This window comes from Balaenoptera musculus, chromosome 9 (genome assembly GCF_009873245.2).
Source record: "Balaenoptera musculus isolate JJ_BM4_2016_0621 chromosome 9, mBalMus1.pri.v3, whole genome shotgun sequence".
Taxonomy (NCBI): Eukaryota; Metazoa; Chordata; class Mammalia; order Artiodactyla; family Balaenopteridae; genus Balaenoptera; species Balaenoptera musculus.
This window is the reverse complement of record NC_045793.1, coordinates 25,441,963-25,460,996: the sequence shown is the minus strand read 5'-3', so window position 1 is coordinate 25,460,996 and position 19,034 is coordinate 25,441,963. Positions and strand designations below refer to the sequence as shown.

At 39.5% G+C, this 19,034-nt stretch overlaps 2 protein-coding genes across 3 annotated transcripts in view; one reads left to right on the top strand and one right to left on the bottom strand.

Annotated features, from left to right (window-relative positions):
- GRM8 (glutamate metabotropic receptor 8) overlaps positions 1–19,034 on the bottom strand; it is a 765,258-nt gene that overhangs the window by 656,386 nt on the left and 89,838 nt on the right. The gene's annotated exons all lie outside the window — the stretch shown is intronic.
- On the top strand, positions 15,599–16,386 carry LOC118900769 (chromobox protein homolog 3-like). The gene has a single exon (XM_036863495.1). The coding sequence runs from the start codon at positions 15,599–15,601 to the stop codon at positions 16,148–16,150; it is 552 nt and encodes a 183-aa protein (XP_036719390.1). The 3' UTR covers positions 16,151–16,386.

Here is a 19,034-nt window from a genome sequence, read left to right as displayed (position 1 = left end):
GCCATTGCAGTGGACACAGGTTCAAGCCCTGGTCCAGGAAGTTCCCACATGCTGCAGAGCAACTAAGCCCATGTGCCACAACAAATGAGCCTGCACTCTAGAGCCCGCAAGCCACAACTACTGAGCCCACGTGCCACAAGTACTGAAGCCCGCGCACCTAGAGCCTGTGCTCTGCAATAAGAGAAGCCACCACAATGAGAAGCCCCCACTCGCCACAACTAGAGAAAGCTTGTGTGTAACAACGAAGACCCAATGCAGCCAAAAATAAATAAATAAATTTATATTTTTAAAAAATTGTACACATTAAATATGTGCAATTCTTCGTTTGTCAAGTATACCTCAATAAGGCTGTTTGTAAAATTTCCCTTATTTGTAATATATAATAGCACAGAAACATTGATCCCTTTCCTCTAAACTTTGAGAAATCTCTTGTGCAAGCTTTTGCATGATCATGGTATCACTTATCTATTGCTGTGTAACAAACCAGCCCAAAGCTCAGTGGCTTAAAACAACAAACATTCATTGTAGTCATGAATCATTACATCATCAGTTCCACTGTACTTAACTACTTTTGAGTTGATTTTGAATTCTATAGGCAAGGTCTTCATGTATCTAGTAAAAAAGAGTAGTGGATTATTACGTGTTGAATTGTGCTCTCCCAAAGAAGATATGTGGTATACTCCAATAAAGATATGTTGGAAACTACCTAAGGAGACAAAAGACCTGTACTCCGAAAACTATAAGACGCTGATGAAAGAAATCAAAGAAGACACAAACAGATAGAAAGATATACCATGTTCTTGGACTGGAAGAATAAATACTGTCAAAATGACTATACTACCCAAGGCAATCTACAGATTCAATGACATCCCTATCAAATTACCAATGGCATTTTTCACAGAACTAGAACAAAGAATATTAAAATTTGTATGAAGACACAAAAGACCCCGAATAGCCAAAGCAATCTTGAGAAAGAAAAACAGAGCTGGAGGAATGAGGCTCCCTGACTTCAGACTATCCTACAAAGCTATAGTCATCAAAACAGTATGCTATTGGCACAAAAATAGAAATATAGATCAATGGAACAGGACGGACAGCCCAGAAATAAACCCAGACACCTCTGGTCAATTAATCTATGATAAAGGAGGCAAGAGTATACAATGGTGGAAAGACAGTCTCTTCAACAAATGGTGCTGGGAAAACTGGACAGCTACATGTAAGAAAATGAAATTAGATCATTCTTTAAGACCATACACAAAAATAAACTAAAAATGGATTAAAGACCTAAATGTGAGACCAGACATTATAAAACTCCTAGAGGAAAACAAAGGCAGAACACTCTCTGACATAAATCGCAGCAGTATCTTTTCTGACCCATCTTCCAGAGTAATGGAAATAAAAACAAAAATAAACAAATGGGACCTAACTAAACTCAAAAGCTTTTGTACAGCAAAGGAAACCATAAATGAAACGAAAAGACAACCCACAGATTGGGAGAAAATATTTGCAAATGATGTGACTGACAAAGGATTAGTCTCCAAAATTTACAGATAGCTCATTCAGCTTAATATCAGCAAAACAAACAACCCAGTCAAAAAATGGGCAGAAGACCTAAATAGACATTTTTCCAAGGAAGACATACAGATGGCCAAGAGGCACACAAAAAGATGTTCAACATCGCTAATGTTGAATGATTAGAGAAATGCAAATCAAAACTACAATAAGATATTACCTCACACCAGTCAAAAAGGTTATCATCCAAAAATCTGCAAACTATAAATGCTGGAGAGGATGTGGAGAGAAGGGAACTTTCCTACACTGTTGGTGGGAATGTAAATTGGTACAGTCACTATGGAGAACAGTATGGAGGTTCCTTAAAAAACCAAAAAATAGAACTACCATATGACCCTGCAATCCCACTCCTGGGCTTATATCTGGAGAAAAATATGGTCCGAAAGGATACATGCACCCCAATGTTGACTGCAGCACTGTTTACAATAGCCAAGACATGGAAGCAACCTAAATGTCCATCGACAGAGGAATGGATAAAGAAGGTGCGGTACATATATACAATGGAATATTACTCAGCCGTAAAAAAGAATGAAATAATGCCATTTGCAGCAACATGGATGGACCTAGAGATTGTCACACTGAGTGAAGTAAGTCAGGCAGAGAAAGAGAAATACCATATGATATCGCTTATATGTGGAATCTAAGAAGAAATGATACAAATGAACGTATTTACAAAACAGAAACAGACTCACAGACTTAGAGAACTAACTTATGGTTACCAGGGGGGAAAAGTGGGGGAAGGGATAGTTAGGGAGTTTGGGATTGTGGGATTGACATGTACATACTGCTATATTTAAAAAGGATAACCAACAAGGACCTACTGTATAGCACAGGGAACTCTGCTCAATGTTATGCAGCAGCCTGGATGGGAGGGGAGTCTGCGGGAGAATGGATACATGTATATGTATGGCTGAGTTGCTTTGCTGTGCACCTGAAACTATCACAACATTGTTAATTGGCTATAATCCAATATAAAATAAAAAGTTAAAAAAATTCAAAAATCAATTAATTAATTAATTAATTATTTTTCAAAAGAAGATATGTTGGAGTCCTAGATCCCAGGTCCTAACTCCCAGTACCTAAGAATGTTATCTTATTTGGAGATAGGGCCTTTATGGAAGTTAAAGTTAAAATGAGGTCATTAGGGTTGGCCCTAATCCAACTTGATTGGTGTACTTATAAAAAAGGGGAAATTTGAACACAGAGACCGACAGGCCTAGAAGGAAGATGATATGAAGAGACATGCAGGCAGGGAAAAGATGACTATCTACAAGCCTTTGGGAAAATCAAGAACTCATTGCTAAGTACATTTACTCACAGAAAGTTTCCTTTCTTGAGAAAAAAATGAAATTACTGAGAAAAAAATGAGTGAGAAAATATCTACAATTTTGCAATAGATAAAGTTGTTCAACACTTCAAAGAACAATTAAAACAATCACATCTTGCTACAGATCTCACCTCCATGAAATACCACCTCAACTTGACAAACTACCACTACATAAATTCCAATGGGCCTGATTTAGCCTTAAAACCTCCTGTGATTCAATGAAGGAAGTGTGAGAACCAAGTGGGATTATTTCAAGAATAAACTAAAACATTTGCTATCAAAGGTAAATGCAGCTGGAATAGAATTTGCATTATAAAAAAGTCAAAACAATTTTAAGAAGAAAAAATAAAAAATAAAATGCAATATTATTCAGCTTGTTACCATAATATTTTGAAACTTTATAACTGTCAGAGCAATGCTCATGACATTTCCTGGTCTGTTAACTGATAAGCATTTTATTACCTAAGGGGGGAAAAAAAAAAAACCAACTTTAAGCTCTTAACTATAAAATGCAGGCAAAAGAATGGCAGGATGAGTAGGATTTAGACAGGGAAGAGCAGGGCAGCAGGCTGGGGTGGGGACAGTTTCCCAGGGAGGCGAAGCATCATGTGCAAAGCATCACAACAGAGATTTCTTGAGCCTGTGTTTGTATTTTACATAAATGGAATCATACAATATGTTAAAAAAATGCAGGCAAGACATATATCTTCTAGATATATAAAATATTTCAGCTAAGTGAAGAGTCTATCCAAATTTCAGCTAGCTTTCCTCTGGGTCTGTTACACATAGGTCTGAACTTTCACAAAGACCTTGTAACAGTTTAACATTTCTTACAAACTTCAGGAAAAAAAAATTTTTTTTAATACTAAATGTATGACCAGTGAAGAAATATAATGTGATGAAAATTTAATAGGCAAGGGGATTTTTACATTTAACTCATCAGTGGTACTACCTGTTGTATTAAAGAAAATCACCGATTCAGATTAAGAAGATGCTTGGTTGTGTTGGGGTTTATGTATTTGTCATCCGTTCTTTAATGGAGAAGTTTACTCAGTAAATTAATATGTTGGAAACATTTTTAGAAAACAGTATTTAACCCATTTAAAAGAGAAAAGCTATTTTGAAAAATCTAAGCATGCCCATTTCCGTATAAATAAATGTGAACATTATGTAAAACTAATTATAAATCAATTTTTTAGCTGTTCATCAAAGCAGGTCCACAGAAATCTCTAACTGAAAAAATTCCAAGCAATTCCTTTTAGGCATTGTTTGAGCTATTACAGAGGTTTGAAAATAACAAAACTAAATTTAAAATATTCATAATAGTAAACAAGACAAAAAAGACAACCCTCAGAATGGGAAAAAATATTTGCAAATGAAGCAACTGATAAGGGATTAATTTCCAAAATATACAAATAGCTCATGAGCTCAATATCAAAAAAACAAACAACTCAATCCAAAAATGGGCAGAAGACCTAAGTAGACATTTCTCCAAAGAAGTCATACAGATGGCCAATAGGCTCATGAAAAGATGCTCAACATCACTAATTATTAGAGAAATGCAAATCAAAACTACCATGAGGTATCACCTCACACCGGTCAGAATGGCCATCATCACAAAATCTACAAACAGTAAAAGCTGGAGAGGGTGTGGAGAAAAGGGAACCCTCTTGCACTGCTGGTGGGAATGTAAATTGATACAGTCACTATGGAGAACAGTATGGAGGTCCCTTAAATAACTAAAAGTAGAACTACCATGTGACCGAGCAATCCCACTACTGGGCATATACCCTGAGAAAACCATAATTCAAAAAGACACATGCACCCCAACGTTCATTGCAGCACTATTTACAATAGCCAGAACACGGAAGCAACCTGAATGTCCACTGACAGATGAATGGATAAAGAAGATGTGGTACGTATATACAATGGAATATTACTCAGCTGTAAAAAGGAATGAAACTGGGTCATTTGTAGAGATGTGGATGGACCTACAGACTGTCATACAGAGTGAAGTAAGTCAGAAAGAGAAAAACAAATATCGTATATTAACGCATATATGTGGAATCTAGAAAAATGGTACAGATGAACCTATTTTCAGAGCAGAAATAGAGACACATACGTAGAGAGCAAACATGGACACCATGGGGGGAAGGCGGGGATGGGATGAATTGGGAGATTGGGATTGACATATATACACCACTACGTATAAAATAGATAACTAATGAGAACCTGCTGTATAGCACAGGGAACTCTCTACTCAGTGCTCTGTGGTGAATGAAAAAGGAAATCCAAAAAGGAGGGGATATATGTATACATATAGCAGATTCACTTCACTGTACAGCAGAAACTAACACAACATTGTAAAGCAACTATACTCCAATTTTTTTTAAAAAAAGCATTCCTGCCCACAAAAAAATATATTCGGGACTTCCCTGGTGGCGCAGTGGTTAAGACTCCACACTCCCAACGCAGGGGGCCCATGTTCGATCCCTGGTCAGGGAACAAGATCCTACATGTCACAACTAAGAGTTCACATGCCACAACTGAGGAGCCAGCAAGCCACAACTAGGAGCATGCCTGCCGCAACTAAGACCCGGCGCAACCAAATAAATTAATTAAATAAATATTTTTAAAAAATATTCATAATGAAGGCTTTTTATTAATTCCAACTGAGATTTCCCCACTATTCCTTCCAGAAGTGACTTTGTTCTGCAGCTTTGGATGGGACTAGACTGAGGGAATAGATGAGAATTATCCACTTTGAAAGTCAGATTTGGGAGATAAAGAATGAATAGGTAATTTATTTTTCAAAAAAATGAACCAAGTATAAGACTGTTAGAAGTATTAGGCAAAGAGACTCTTTTACATTCATCTAGAATTGTTGTTCTTATTCCCAAGGAGAATCTAAATATGATAAGATAGGCCATTTTCCCCACCTGGCTAGCTCCAAGGAGGTTGCCCCTCTCTGAGAAATAACAGGGGAAATACCCAACACAGAACCCTTGCCTGTTATTAGCTCGGTAGACAGTAACTTCTAGAGAGTGAGGATTAGTTCTTTCTCCTATTCAAACTAACTACATCTTGCACAGTGCTGTGCACATCATAGGAATTCCTCAAAAGTTCGGTGAATTCCACTGAAAAACTAAGATTATTCACTAACCTTAGCTTCTTCAATGTCAAAGTATAAAGAGACAGAATCAGATAAGAGCACTGAATTCTAAATTAATTCAGTAAGAGTCATAAATTATGAAGTGCTTCCACCAATATATGGTTAAGTAAGGGGACCTACTTTTAAAATGACTTAGTTATTAAAAGACAAAAATAACACAAATGTCAGAGAATTTTCAAAGGAGCTTTATAATTTGTGTAACTTGCTAGAAGCGGGGTTATCAAATTTCATATGAACAGCTTTCATCAAATTTGTATTTAATGAATGCAGTGTGAATGGGCAAATCCCATATACTGCAAACAGCCCAACTCTTACTTCGTTCCACAGATACGATTTACCCTTAATAGCCAGAAGCATCACTTCAAATAGTTTGTGTTATGGCAGAATGGATTATGTTGTATTCATTCTACCTGCAGGAAGGAAGCTAGCATCCATAATAGCAGCATTCAACTGTGTGTTACATAGCACAACCCAGCAGAACGTTTATAACATAAAATGTCAAGATATTTAAAACATAAATTTTGTAGGTTGTGGCAGACCAGAGACTTCTCTCTTTCCACTACAGGGATATATATATATATATATATTCTTTTTTTTTTTTTAACTTTGGGTTTATTTATTTATTTATTTATGGCTGTGTTGGGTCTTCGTTTCTGTGCGAGGGCTTTCTCCAGTTGTGGCAAGTGGGGGCCACTCTTCATCGCGGTGCGTGGGCCTCTCATTATCGCAGCCTCTCTTGTTGCGGAGCACAGGCTCCAGACGCGCAGGCTCAGTAATTGTGGCTCACGGGCCTAGTTGCTCCGCAGCATGTGGGATCTTCCCAGACCAGGGCTCGAACCCGTGTCCCCTGCATTGGCAGGCAGATTCTCAACCACTGCGCCACCAGGGAAGCCCAGGCATATATTTTTGATTCAAGTCTTTCAAATCCTAGTACCTGAGATCAGCTACAAAACTTACCCAGGACTGTGGGAAAATGTGTCAGCCTCTGCTTTGTACTCCTAAGACTCAACTCACCATTTCTATAAACATGTACATGCACAGGCATGGACGTTTCTACAAAGAGCAAATTTATCATTCATTTAACGTGGAGGACGTGTCTGCATTTGAGAATGTAATGGACATTCACATTTCATCCTCCAATAAATGTGTACTATGCAGTAAAGCTCCAGTTGAGAGGGCTATGAGTTCTAGTTCTCCTTTTTAATATTTCACTCCCTAGAAAATTCTCCATCACGTATAAGCAATTTCTAAAATATTCGCAACCTAAGGAGGTTTCCAGATCTACCTGGAAAAATGAACAATTGCATACCAGTTTGACAGACAGTATACAAGCATTAGATCAGAGGGTAAAAATCACAGCATTCCAATGCAAAGAGGTTTCAAGGTCATTCAGACGTCCAAGTTCAAATCTCAGTTCTGAAAAAAAAAACTAGCTGCCTGATCTTAGACAACCTAATCTTGCTAAACCTCGTTTCCCTCATGTGAAAAATGGGGATAAAAATAGGACTGCTGTGGGAGTTGAAGTTTACACACACACCACACATGCCAAGTCTCCAGCACAATCCCACAGATCAGGCACTCCATGATATGTAGCTGTACATGCATAATATCATGTGGACACTCTATAGCTGTCCCTACATCCTATTTCCCACATTAAACAGGCATTATCTGCTCATGTTCTCTCCTCCTTTCTGCATTATGGGCCATTACAGGCAGAAGCTGTGTCATATTCAATTCTGTAACTGCAGGATCTAACACACGCCTGGCATATTATATAAACCAGTCAACTGCCACTGATGTTTGGCGAGAGCAGCTAGCTCCTCATATATGTTAACATATTTTATCAAGTAAGTCAAATGAATAATGAAGTGCTCATTCTTAACCTATTAAACTTTCTCCCTCTGTTTTTGTTAAATTTACATAGGTGGACTCTTATTTAGCTGTAAAAATCAGCTGCTGATTTTCCATTTAAAATGTGAAACTTGAAGTTCCCCTATTGTTTTACCATCTTGGGGTTCATCTCGGTACCATTCCAAAAATTTAATTTGCTTTGTTATTAAAAAAAAAAATACTAGCCAAGCCCCCTCCCCCTCGGATGTGGCTGGAGCTTGAGGCGCGCAGGGCCTGAGACGCCACAGACCCAGGACCCAGAGCAGCTCAGAGGCAGTGAATAATAGCTCTTCAAGTCTGCAATAAAAAATGGCCTCTGGGGGTCTGGGCAAGATGGCGGAAGAGTAAGAGGCAGAGATCACCTTCCTTCCCACAGATACAGTAGAAATACATCTACACATGGAACTGCTCCTACAGAACACCCACTGAATGCTGGCAAAAGACGTCAGACCTCCCAAAAGGCAAGAAACTCCCCACGTACCTGGGTAGGGCAAAAGAAAAAAGAAACAACAGAGACAAAAGAATAGGGACGGGACCTGCACAAGTGGGAGGGAGCTGTGAAGGAGGAAAGGTTTCCACACACTAGGAAGCCCCTTCACGGGCAGAGACTGCAGGTGGCAGAGCGGGGAAGCTTCGGAGCCACGGAGGAGAGTGCAGCAACAGGAGTGTGGAGGGCAAAGCGGAGAGATTCCCGCACAGAGGCTCGGCGCCGACCAGCACTCACCAGCCCGAGAGGCTTGTCTGCTCAGCCGCCGGGGTGGGCGGGGGCTGGGAGCTGAGGCTCGGGCTTCGGTCGGATTGCAGGGAGAGGACTGGGGTTGGCGGCGTGAACACAGCCTGAAGGGGGCTAGTGCGCCACGGCTAGCCGGGAGGGAGTCCGGGAAAAGGCCTGGAGCTGCCGAAGAGGCAAGAGACTTTTTCTTGCCTCTTTGTTTCCTGGTGCGCGAGGAGAGGGGATTAAGAGTGCCGCCTAAACGAGCTCCAGAGACGGGCGCGAGCCACAGCTATCAGCGCGGACCCCAGAGACGGGCATGAGACGCTAAGGCTGCGGCTGCCGCCACCAAGAAGCCTGTGTGCAAGCACGGGTCACTATCCACACCTCCCCTCCCGGGAGCCTGTGCAGCCCGCCACTGCCAGCGTCCTGTGATCCAGGGACAACTTCCCCGGGGGGAACGCAAGGCGCGCCTCAGGCTGGTGCAACGTCACACCGACCTCTGCCGCGCAAGCTCGCCCCGCATCCGTACCCCTCCCTCCCCCACCTCCCGCCTGAGTGAGCCAGAGCCCCCGAAGCAGCTGCTCCTTTAACCCCGTCCTGTGTGATTGAAAAACAGACACCCTCAGGCGACCTACACGCAGAGGCGGGTCGAAATCCAAAGCTGAACCCCGGAAGCTGTGCGAACGAAGAAGAGAAAGGGAAATCTCTCCCAGCAGTCTCAGAAGCAGCGGATTAAAGCTCCACAAACAACTTGATGTACCTCCATCTGTTGAATACCTGAATAGACAACGAATCATCCCAAATTCAGGAGGTAGACTTTGGGACTTTTAATTTTTGGGAGGGATTTTTAATTTTTCCCCTTTTCCTTTTTTTGTGAGTGTATATGTGTATGCTTCTGGGTGAGATTTTCTCTGAATAGCTTTGCTTTCACCATTTGTCCTACGGTTCGGTCCGTCTGTTTTTTGTTGTTTTTTTTTTTTTTACTTAAAAAATTTTTTTTCTTAATAAATTTTTCTTAATAATTTTTTCCTTATTTTTTACTTTAAAAAATTTAAAAAATTTTTTTCTTAAGTTTTTTCTTATTTTTTATTTTAAAAAAACTAAACATTTTTTTCTTAATAAATTTTTTTATTTTTTATTATAAAAAATTAATAAATTTATTTTGAAAAATTAAAAAAATATATTCTTAATAAATTTTTTCTTATTTTTTATTATAATAGCTTTATTTTATTTTATTTTATCCTCTTTCTTTCTTTCTTTCTATTTTTTCTCCCTTTCATTCTGAGCTGTGTGGATGAAAGGCCTTGGTGCTCCAGCCAGGCATCAGGGCTGTGCCTCTGAGGTGGGAGAGCCAACTTCAGGACACTGGTCCACAAGAGACCTCCCAGCTCCACGTAATACCAAACGGCGAAAATCTCTCAGAGATCTCCATCTCAACATCAAGACCCAGCTTCACTCAACGACCAGCAAGCTACAGTGCTGGACACCCTATGCCAAACAACTAGCAAGACAGGAACACAGCCCCATCCATTAGCAGAGAGGCTGCCTAAAATCATAAGGCCACAGACACCCCAAAACACACCACCAGACGTGGACGTGCCCACCAGAAAGACAAGATCCAGCCTCATCCACCAGAACACAGGCACTAGTCCCCTCCACCAGGAAGCCTACACAACCCACTGAACCAACCTTAGCCACTGGGGACAGATACCAAAAACAACGGGTACTACGAACCTGCAGCCTGTGAAAAGGAGACCCCCAAACACAGTAAGATAAGCAAAATGAGAAGACAGAAAAACACACAGCAGATGAAGGAGCAGGGTCAAAACATACCAAACCTAACAAATGAAGAGTAAATAGGCAGTCTACCTGAAAAAGAATTCAGAATAATGATAGTAAACATGATCCAAAATCTTGGAAATAGAATAGACAAAATGCAAGAAACATTTAACAAGGATGTAGAAGAACTAAAGAGGAACCAAGCAACAATGAAAAACACAATAAATGAAATTAAAAATACTCTAGACGGGATCAATAGCAGAATAACTGAGGCAGAAGAACGGATGAGTGACCTGGAAGATAAAATGGTGGAAATAACTACTGCAGAGCAGGATAAAGAAAAAAGAATGAAAAGAACTGAGGACAGTCTCAGAGACCTCTGGGACAACATTAAATGCACCAACATTCGAATTATAGGGGTCCCAGAAGAAGAAGAGAAAAAGAAAGGGACTGAGAAAATATTTGAAGAGATTATAGTTGAAAACTTCCCTAATATGGGAAAGGAAATAGTTAATCAAGTCCTGTAAGCACAGAGAGTCCCGTACAGGATAAATCCAAGGAGAAACACGCCAAGACACATATTAATCAAACTATCAAAAATTAAATATAAAGAAAACATATTAAAAGCAGCAAGGGAAAAACAATAAATAACACACAAGGGAATCCCCATAAGGTTAACAGCTGATCTTCCAGCAGAAGCTCTGCAAGCCAGAAGGGAGTGGCAGGATATACTTAAAGTGATGAAGGAGAAAAACCTACAACCAAGATTACTCTACCCAGCAAGGATCTCATTCAGATTTGAGGGAGAAATTAAAAACTTTACAGACAAGCAAAAGCTGAGAGAGTTCAGCACCACCAAACCAGCTTTACAACAAATGCTAAAGGAACTTCTCTAGGCAGGAAACACAAGAGAAGGAAAATACCTACAATAACAAACCCCAAACAATTAAGAAAATGGTAATACGAACATACATATCGATAATTACCTTAAATGTAAATGGATTAAATGCTCCCACCAAAAGACACAGACTGGCTGAATGGATACAAAAACAAGACCCATATATATGCTGTCTACAAGAGACCCACTTCAGACCTAGAGACACATACAGACTGAAAGTGAGGGGATGGAAAAAGATATTCCATGCAAATGGAAATCAAAAGAAAGCTGGAGTAACAATTCTCATATCAGACAAAATAGACTTTAAAATAAAGACTATTACTAGAGACAAAGAAGAACACTATATAATGATCAAGGGATAGATCCAAAAAGAAGGTATAAAAATTGTAAATATTTATGCACCCAACATAGGAGCACCTCAATATATAAGGCAAATAGTAACAGCCATAAAAGGGGAAATCGACAGTAACACAATCATAGTAGGGGACTTTAACACCCCACTTTCACCAATGGGCAGATCATCCAAAATGAAAATAAATAAGGAAACACAAGCTTTAAATGATACATTAAACAAGATGGACTTAATTGATATTTATAGGACATTCCACCCCAAAACAACAGAATACACATTTTTCTCAAGTGCTCATGGAACATTCTCCAGGATAGGTCATATCCTGGGTCACAAATCAAGCCTTGGTAAATTTAAAAAAATTGAAATCGTATCAAGTATCTTTTCTGACCACAACACTATGAGACTAGATATCAATTACAGGAAAAGATCTGTAAAAAATACAAACACATGGAGGCTACACAATACACTACTTAATAACGAAGTGATCACTGAAGAAATCAAAGGGGAAATCAAAAAATACCTAGAAACAAATGACAATGGAGACACGATGACCCAAAACCTATGGGATGCAGCAAAAGCAGTTCTAAGAGGGAAGTTTATAGCAATACAAGCCTACATCAAGAAACAGGAAACATCTCGAATAAACAATCTAACCTTGCACCTAAAGCAATTAGAGAAAGAAGAACCAGAAAACCCCCAAAGTTAGCAGAAGGAAAGAAATCATAAAGATCAGATCAGAAATAAATGAAAAAGAAATGAAGGAGACAATAGCAAGGAGCAATAAAACTAAAAGCTGGTTCTTTGAGAAGATAAACAAAATTGATAAACCATTAGCCAGACTCATCAAGAGAAAAAGGGAGAAGACTCAAATCAATAGAATTAGAAATGAAAAAGGAGAAGTAACCACTGACACTACAGAAATACAAACGATCATGAGATTACTACAAGCAACTCTATGCCAATAAAATGGACAACCTGGAAGAAATGGACAAATTCTTAGAAATGCGCAACCTGCTGAGACTGAACCAGGAAGAAATAGAAAATATGAACAGACCAATCACAAGCAGTGAAATTGAAACCCTGATTAAAAATCTTCCAACAAACAAAAGCCCAGGACCAGATGGCTTCACAGGCGAATTCTATCAAACATTTAGAGAAAAGCTAACACCTATCCTTCTCAAACTCTTCCAAAATATTGCAGAGGGAGGAACACTCCCCAACTCATTCTACGAGGCCACCATCACCCTGATACCAAAACCAGACAAAGATGTCACAAAAAAAGAAAACTACAGGCCAATATCACTGATGAACATAAACGCAAAAATCCTCAACAAAATACTAGCAAACAGAATCCAACAGCACATTAAAAGGATCATACACCATGATCAAGTGGGGTTTATTCCAGGAATGCAAGGATTCTTCAATATACGCAAATCAATCAACGTGATACATCATATTAACAAATTGAAGGAGAAAAACCATATGATCATCTCAATAGAGGCAGAGAAAGCTTTCGACAAATTCAACACCCATTTATGATAAAAGCCCTGCAGAAAGTAGGCATAGAGGGAACTTTCCTCAACATAATAAAGGCCATATATGACAAACCCACAGCCAACATCGTCCTCAATGGTGAAAAACTGAAACCATTTCCACTAAGATCAGGAACAAGACAAGGTTGCCCACTCTCACCACTATTATTCAACATAGTTTTGGAAGTGTTAGCCATAGCAATCAGAGAAGAAAAAGAAATAAAAGGAATCCAAATCAGAAAAGAAGAAGTAAAGCTGTCACTGTTTGCAGATGACATGATACTATACATAGAGAATCCTAAAGATGCTAACAGAAAACTACTAGAGCTAATCAATGAATTTGGTAAAGTAGCAGGATACAAAATTAATGCACAGAAGTCTCTTGCATTCCTATACACTAGTGATGAAAAATCTGAAAGTGAAATTAAGAAAACACTCCCGTTTACCATTGCAACAAAAAGAATAAAATATCTAGGAATAAACCTACCTAAGGAGACAAAAGACCTGTATGCAGAAAATTATCGGACACTGATGAAAGAAATCAAAGATGATACAAATAGATGGAGAGATATACCATGTTCTTGGATTGGAAGAATCAACATTGTGAAAATGACTCTACTACCCAAAGCAATCTACAGATTCAATGCAATCCCTATCAAACTACCACTGGCATTTTTCACAGAACTAGAACAAAAAGTTTCACAATTTGTATGGAAACACAAAAGACCCCGAATAGCCAAAGCAATCTTGAGAACGAAAAATGGAGCTGGAGGAATCAGGCTCCCTGACTTCAGACTATATTACAAAGCTACAGTAGTCAAGACAGTTTGGTACTGGCACAAAAACAGAAACATAGATCAATGGAACAGGATAGAAAGCCCAGAGATAAACCCACACACATATGGTCACCTTATCTTTGATAAAGGAGGCAAGCATATACAGTGGAGAAAAGACAGCCTCTTCAATAAGTGGTGCTGGGAAAACTGGACAGGTACATGTAAAAGTATGAAATTAGAACACTCTCTAACACCATACACAAAAATAAACTCAAAATGGATTAAAGACCTAAATGTAAGGCAAGACACTATCAAACTCTTAGAGGAAAACATAGGCAGAACACTCTATGACATAAATCACAGCAAGATCCTTTTTGACCCAACTCCTAGAGAAAATGAAATAAAAACACAAATAAACAAATGGGACCTAATGAAACGTAAAAGCTTTTGCACATCAAAGGAAACCATAAACAAGACGAAAAGACAACCCTCAGAATGGGAGAAAATATTTGCAAATGAGGCAACTGACAAAGGATTAATCTCCAAGATTTACAAGCAGCTCATGCAGCTCAATAACAAAAAAACAAACAACCCAATCCAAAAATGTGCAGAAGACCTAAATAGACATTTCTCCAAAGAAGATATACAGATTGCCACAGACACATGAAAGAATGCTCAACATCACTGATCATTAGAGAAATGCAAATCAAAACTACAATGAGATATCATCTCACACCGGTCAGAATGGCCATCATCAAAAAATATACAAACAATAAATGCTGGAGAGGGTGTGGAGAAAAGGGAACACTCTTGCACTGTTGGTGGGAATGTAAATTGATACAGCCACTATGGAGAACAGTATGGAGGTTCCTTAAGAGACTAAAAATAGAACTACCATATGACCCAGTAATCCCACTACTGGGCATATACCCTGAGAAAACCATAATTCAAAAAGAGTCATGTACCAAAATGTTCATTGCAGCTCTATTTACAATAGCCAGGACATGGAAGCAACCTAAGTGTCCATCATCGAATGAATGGATAAAGAAGATGTGGGACATATATACAATGGAATATTACTCAGCCATAAAAAGAAATGAAATGGAGGTATTTGTAGTGAGGTGGATGGAGTTAGAGTCTGTCATACAGAGTGAAGTAAGTCAGAAAGAGAAAAACAAATACAGTATGCTAACACATATATATGGAATCTAAGGAAAAAAAAAAAGTCATGAAGAACCTAGTGGCAAGACGGGAATAAAGACACAGACCTACTAGAGAATGGACTTGAGAATATGGGGAGGGGGAGGGGTAAGATGTGACAGGGTGGGAGAGTGGCATGGACATATATACACTACCAAATGTAAAATAGATAGCTAGTGGGAAGCAGCCGCATAGCACAGGGAGATCAGCTCGGTGCTTTGTGACCACCTAGAGGGGTGGGATAGGGAGGAGGGGAGGGAGGGAGACGCAAGAGGGAAGAGATATGGGAACATATGTATATGTATAACTGATTCACTTTGTTATAAAGCAGAAACTAACACACCATTGTAAAGCAATTATACTCCAATAAAGATGTTAAAAAAAAATGGCCTCCAATAAAGCTGTGCTGCAAAAAATGGGAAAGAAACAGAATGCAAAGAGTAAAAAAGTCGAAGAGGCAGAACCTGAAGAATTTGTCGTAGAAAAAGTACTGGACCGACATGTAGTGAATGGGAAGGTGGAGTGTTTCCTGAAGTGGAAGGGATTTACAGATGCAGACAATACTTGGGAACCCGAAGAAAACTTTGATTGTCCAGAGTTGACTGAAGCATTTCTTAATTCTCAAAAAGCTGGTAAAGAAAAAGATGGAACAAAAAGAAAATCTTTATCTGACAGTGAATCTGATGATAGCAAATCAAAGAAGAAAAGAGATGCTGCTGATAAACCAAGAAGTTTAGCCGGAGGTCTCGACCCAGAGCGAATAACTGGTGCCACAGACAGCAGTGGAGAATTCATGTTTCTCAGGAAATGGAAAGATTCAGATGAGGCGGACTTGGTGATGGCAAAGGAGGCAAATATGAAGTGTCCTCAAATTGTAATTGCTTTTTATGAAGAGAGACTAACTTGGCATTCTTGTCCAGAAGATGAAGCTCAATAATTGTCTGCATTGCTTTTTATATATATTTATATATATATATATATAATCTGGGTCTTGGTTTTTTGATCTATTAGTGTGAAGAAATAACTACATTCTAATGAAAATCAAGTTTGATATGTTCGTTTTGAAGTAGTTTTGGGGAAGTTGTTGGGTTTGGGGGGTTTTTTGGGGTGGGCTTTGTTTTTTGTTTTCTTTGCATCTGTAGCACTGGTTACTTTGAACAAATAAAAGCTTTCTGTAGTCAGAAGTCTAAGCATCACCTCCAGTCTCCTCTCCACAAAGTGTGCCAGAAACAAGTAGCACAGAAGAGGTGCACCACCCTTAATTTGAACCTTTGTGATACCCTCAGTCCACAACTGCAAAGCTCTTCTTCGATTTACCTTTTCCAAACAAATAAACCATGTAATCTAATTCCACCCCACCCCCCGACCTCACATCCATTCTCCTGTTGATACATTTTTCTCTTTGTTTTTTATTTGTTTGTTTTTAATATAATGAGTCCCATATACCCAGAGTCATCCCTCAGTATCCGTGGGGAATTTGTTCCAGGATCTCTGTGGATACCAAAATCCGTGGATGCTCAAGTCCCTTATATAAATGGCATAGTACAGTCAGCCCTCCATATTCCTGGGTTCTGCATCTGCTGATTCAACCAAATGAACTGAATTGTTGTTGGTTGAACCGACCGATGCAGAAGCAGTGGGGGCAGAGGGTCCACTGCTTTTCCTACTCACTGGATCTAGTAGAGCATCAAATAAGTAAGCAACCTGCAGAACCTTTATGTTCCCTGCAGGGGGCCTGAAACCTGTGTTTTCACAAGCCCTCCAGGTGGTCCTGACATGCGCCCAAGGTTGGAAACCTCTGCTCCAGCCCTTCAGGATGGGGCCCAGACTGGCAGATATTTTTCATGACTTTTCGTTTTTATAAACATACTGAAGATCCCCAATCATCTGACTGATCCCAGGGCCAGGATTTGAGTGACTTAATGTATAAGTACAATTCTGATAGAAGTCACAACATTTCCATTTCATAATAACTAATGTTTGGGTGAATGAAGCATTTGTCTCTTGGAATTTGAACTACCTCACTACAGATTTTTAAATTTTATTTGTATCACACACATCCACACACAACCAAGGCAATTTGAAGAAGAAACCCAAAGGAAAAAAGGCAAAACATCTGTCTTTAGTGGGGAAAGCATTGCAGAGTGTCCAAAAGCCCTACCTACCTGAAACCCAACTCTCAGCTCACTCTCTCCAACAATGAGAAAATCGGAATGGAGAGTATGGATGGTTCAGTGCAAGTAGCAATAACAGTGATGATAACAAAAACATTTATTTTTGTCCTTACTGACATAGGCACTTTGTCAAATGAGCCACGTGTATTATTTAATCCTCACAACAACTTTTCCCATTTCACAGATAAGGAAACTGAGGCACAGAGATGTTAAACAACCTGCCCAAGGTCTTAGAGATCTTAAGTGGCAGAGCTGGGACCCCACAATCTAGGTTTGTCTGACTTCAAGCCCCATAAACTCTAACAACTTTGCTGTGCTGACTTCCAGCCCATTGGCCCAGATTTGGTGGACAATGGGAAAATAACTTGATTGTGCGTTATCTAGAAACCTCTCCCATGGACTGGACACTGCAGTTTGGATGCCTAGTCTGTCTCACAGACCTATTGAGGGGCTCATTTTCCTCCTTCCCCACGAGAAAGATTACAAAGTGTAACCTGAGTACATCAGGTCTTGAGGCAAACTCTACCATTCACTGTAACTCACAATAGTCACATCAACATGGTACCATCTTGAATAACAGAGCCATGAAGGCAACAATATCAGAAAGGACATAGTATGAGCAAACTGCCTGATAATCAAGTCTAAATAGACTTACTGGTTGAGAAATAATCCTGGCATATATTCTTCAAGCAATATTTACTCACTGCAGAACAATGAATTTAAGTTTCAGCTTTGGAATCCGTTGCTTGTTTTAAATGTACCAGACCATCCTGAGATAATTATCAACCCCTCCTCAGCGTTTCCCATTCCAAGTGCTTCAACACTATTATCTTCCCTCACCTACACACTGAATCTCTGTAGCTCATGGAAAGCCTGTGTCAGAGTAGATCAAGACTGGGGCACTGGGCAGAAGTTCGTGGAAAAAAAGAAAGACACGAGTCCTTAACTTTAGGCTCTTTCCATCAGAAGTAAGAAAGAGGGCAGACCTTAAAGTGGCTGGCAAAGTCAAGTGACCTTTATAAACACACTACACAAAATCCCATAGACGCCAGCCCACAGCTGGGACAGCTGGCCACTTGCGCTGTTAGAGCAGGTTCCCTCCCAGGTCCACAGAGAAATGTCCAGATGCTCTCTAGGCTGCCCCCACTCTGCTTGAACCTTGAGGGCAAAATACTCCGTCATACTTCCTCTGGTAGAGTCACAGTTTGCCAACAACAAAGGTAGAACTAATTTATGTACACACAGAAATACATTTCATTGCTCAAACAAATTCAATATTCAATCAAGACAGTGTAGTAGTAATCTTACTCTAGTTCCGGTTTTCTCAGTCTGCACTAATGACATTCTGGACCGGATAATTCTTTGCTGTGAAGGGTTGTCCTGTGCATGGTAGGATGTTTAGTAGTATCCCTGGCCTCTACTCACTAGATGCCAATAGCAAACCCTTTCCCCAAGTTGTAACAACCAAAAAATATCTCTGGGAGAGCAAATCACCCCTAGCTAAGAATCACTGCTCTATTTGCTCAATTTGTCCCATTTGTCTCTAAAAGGCAAATGTAATACTTCAGTACTACAGTGCAACTGTTTAAAAGATATTTCATATACCCTGTGACTGTCAGTCTCTGTGATTCTCTGATGATTATTCAG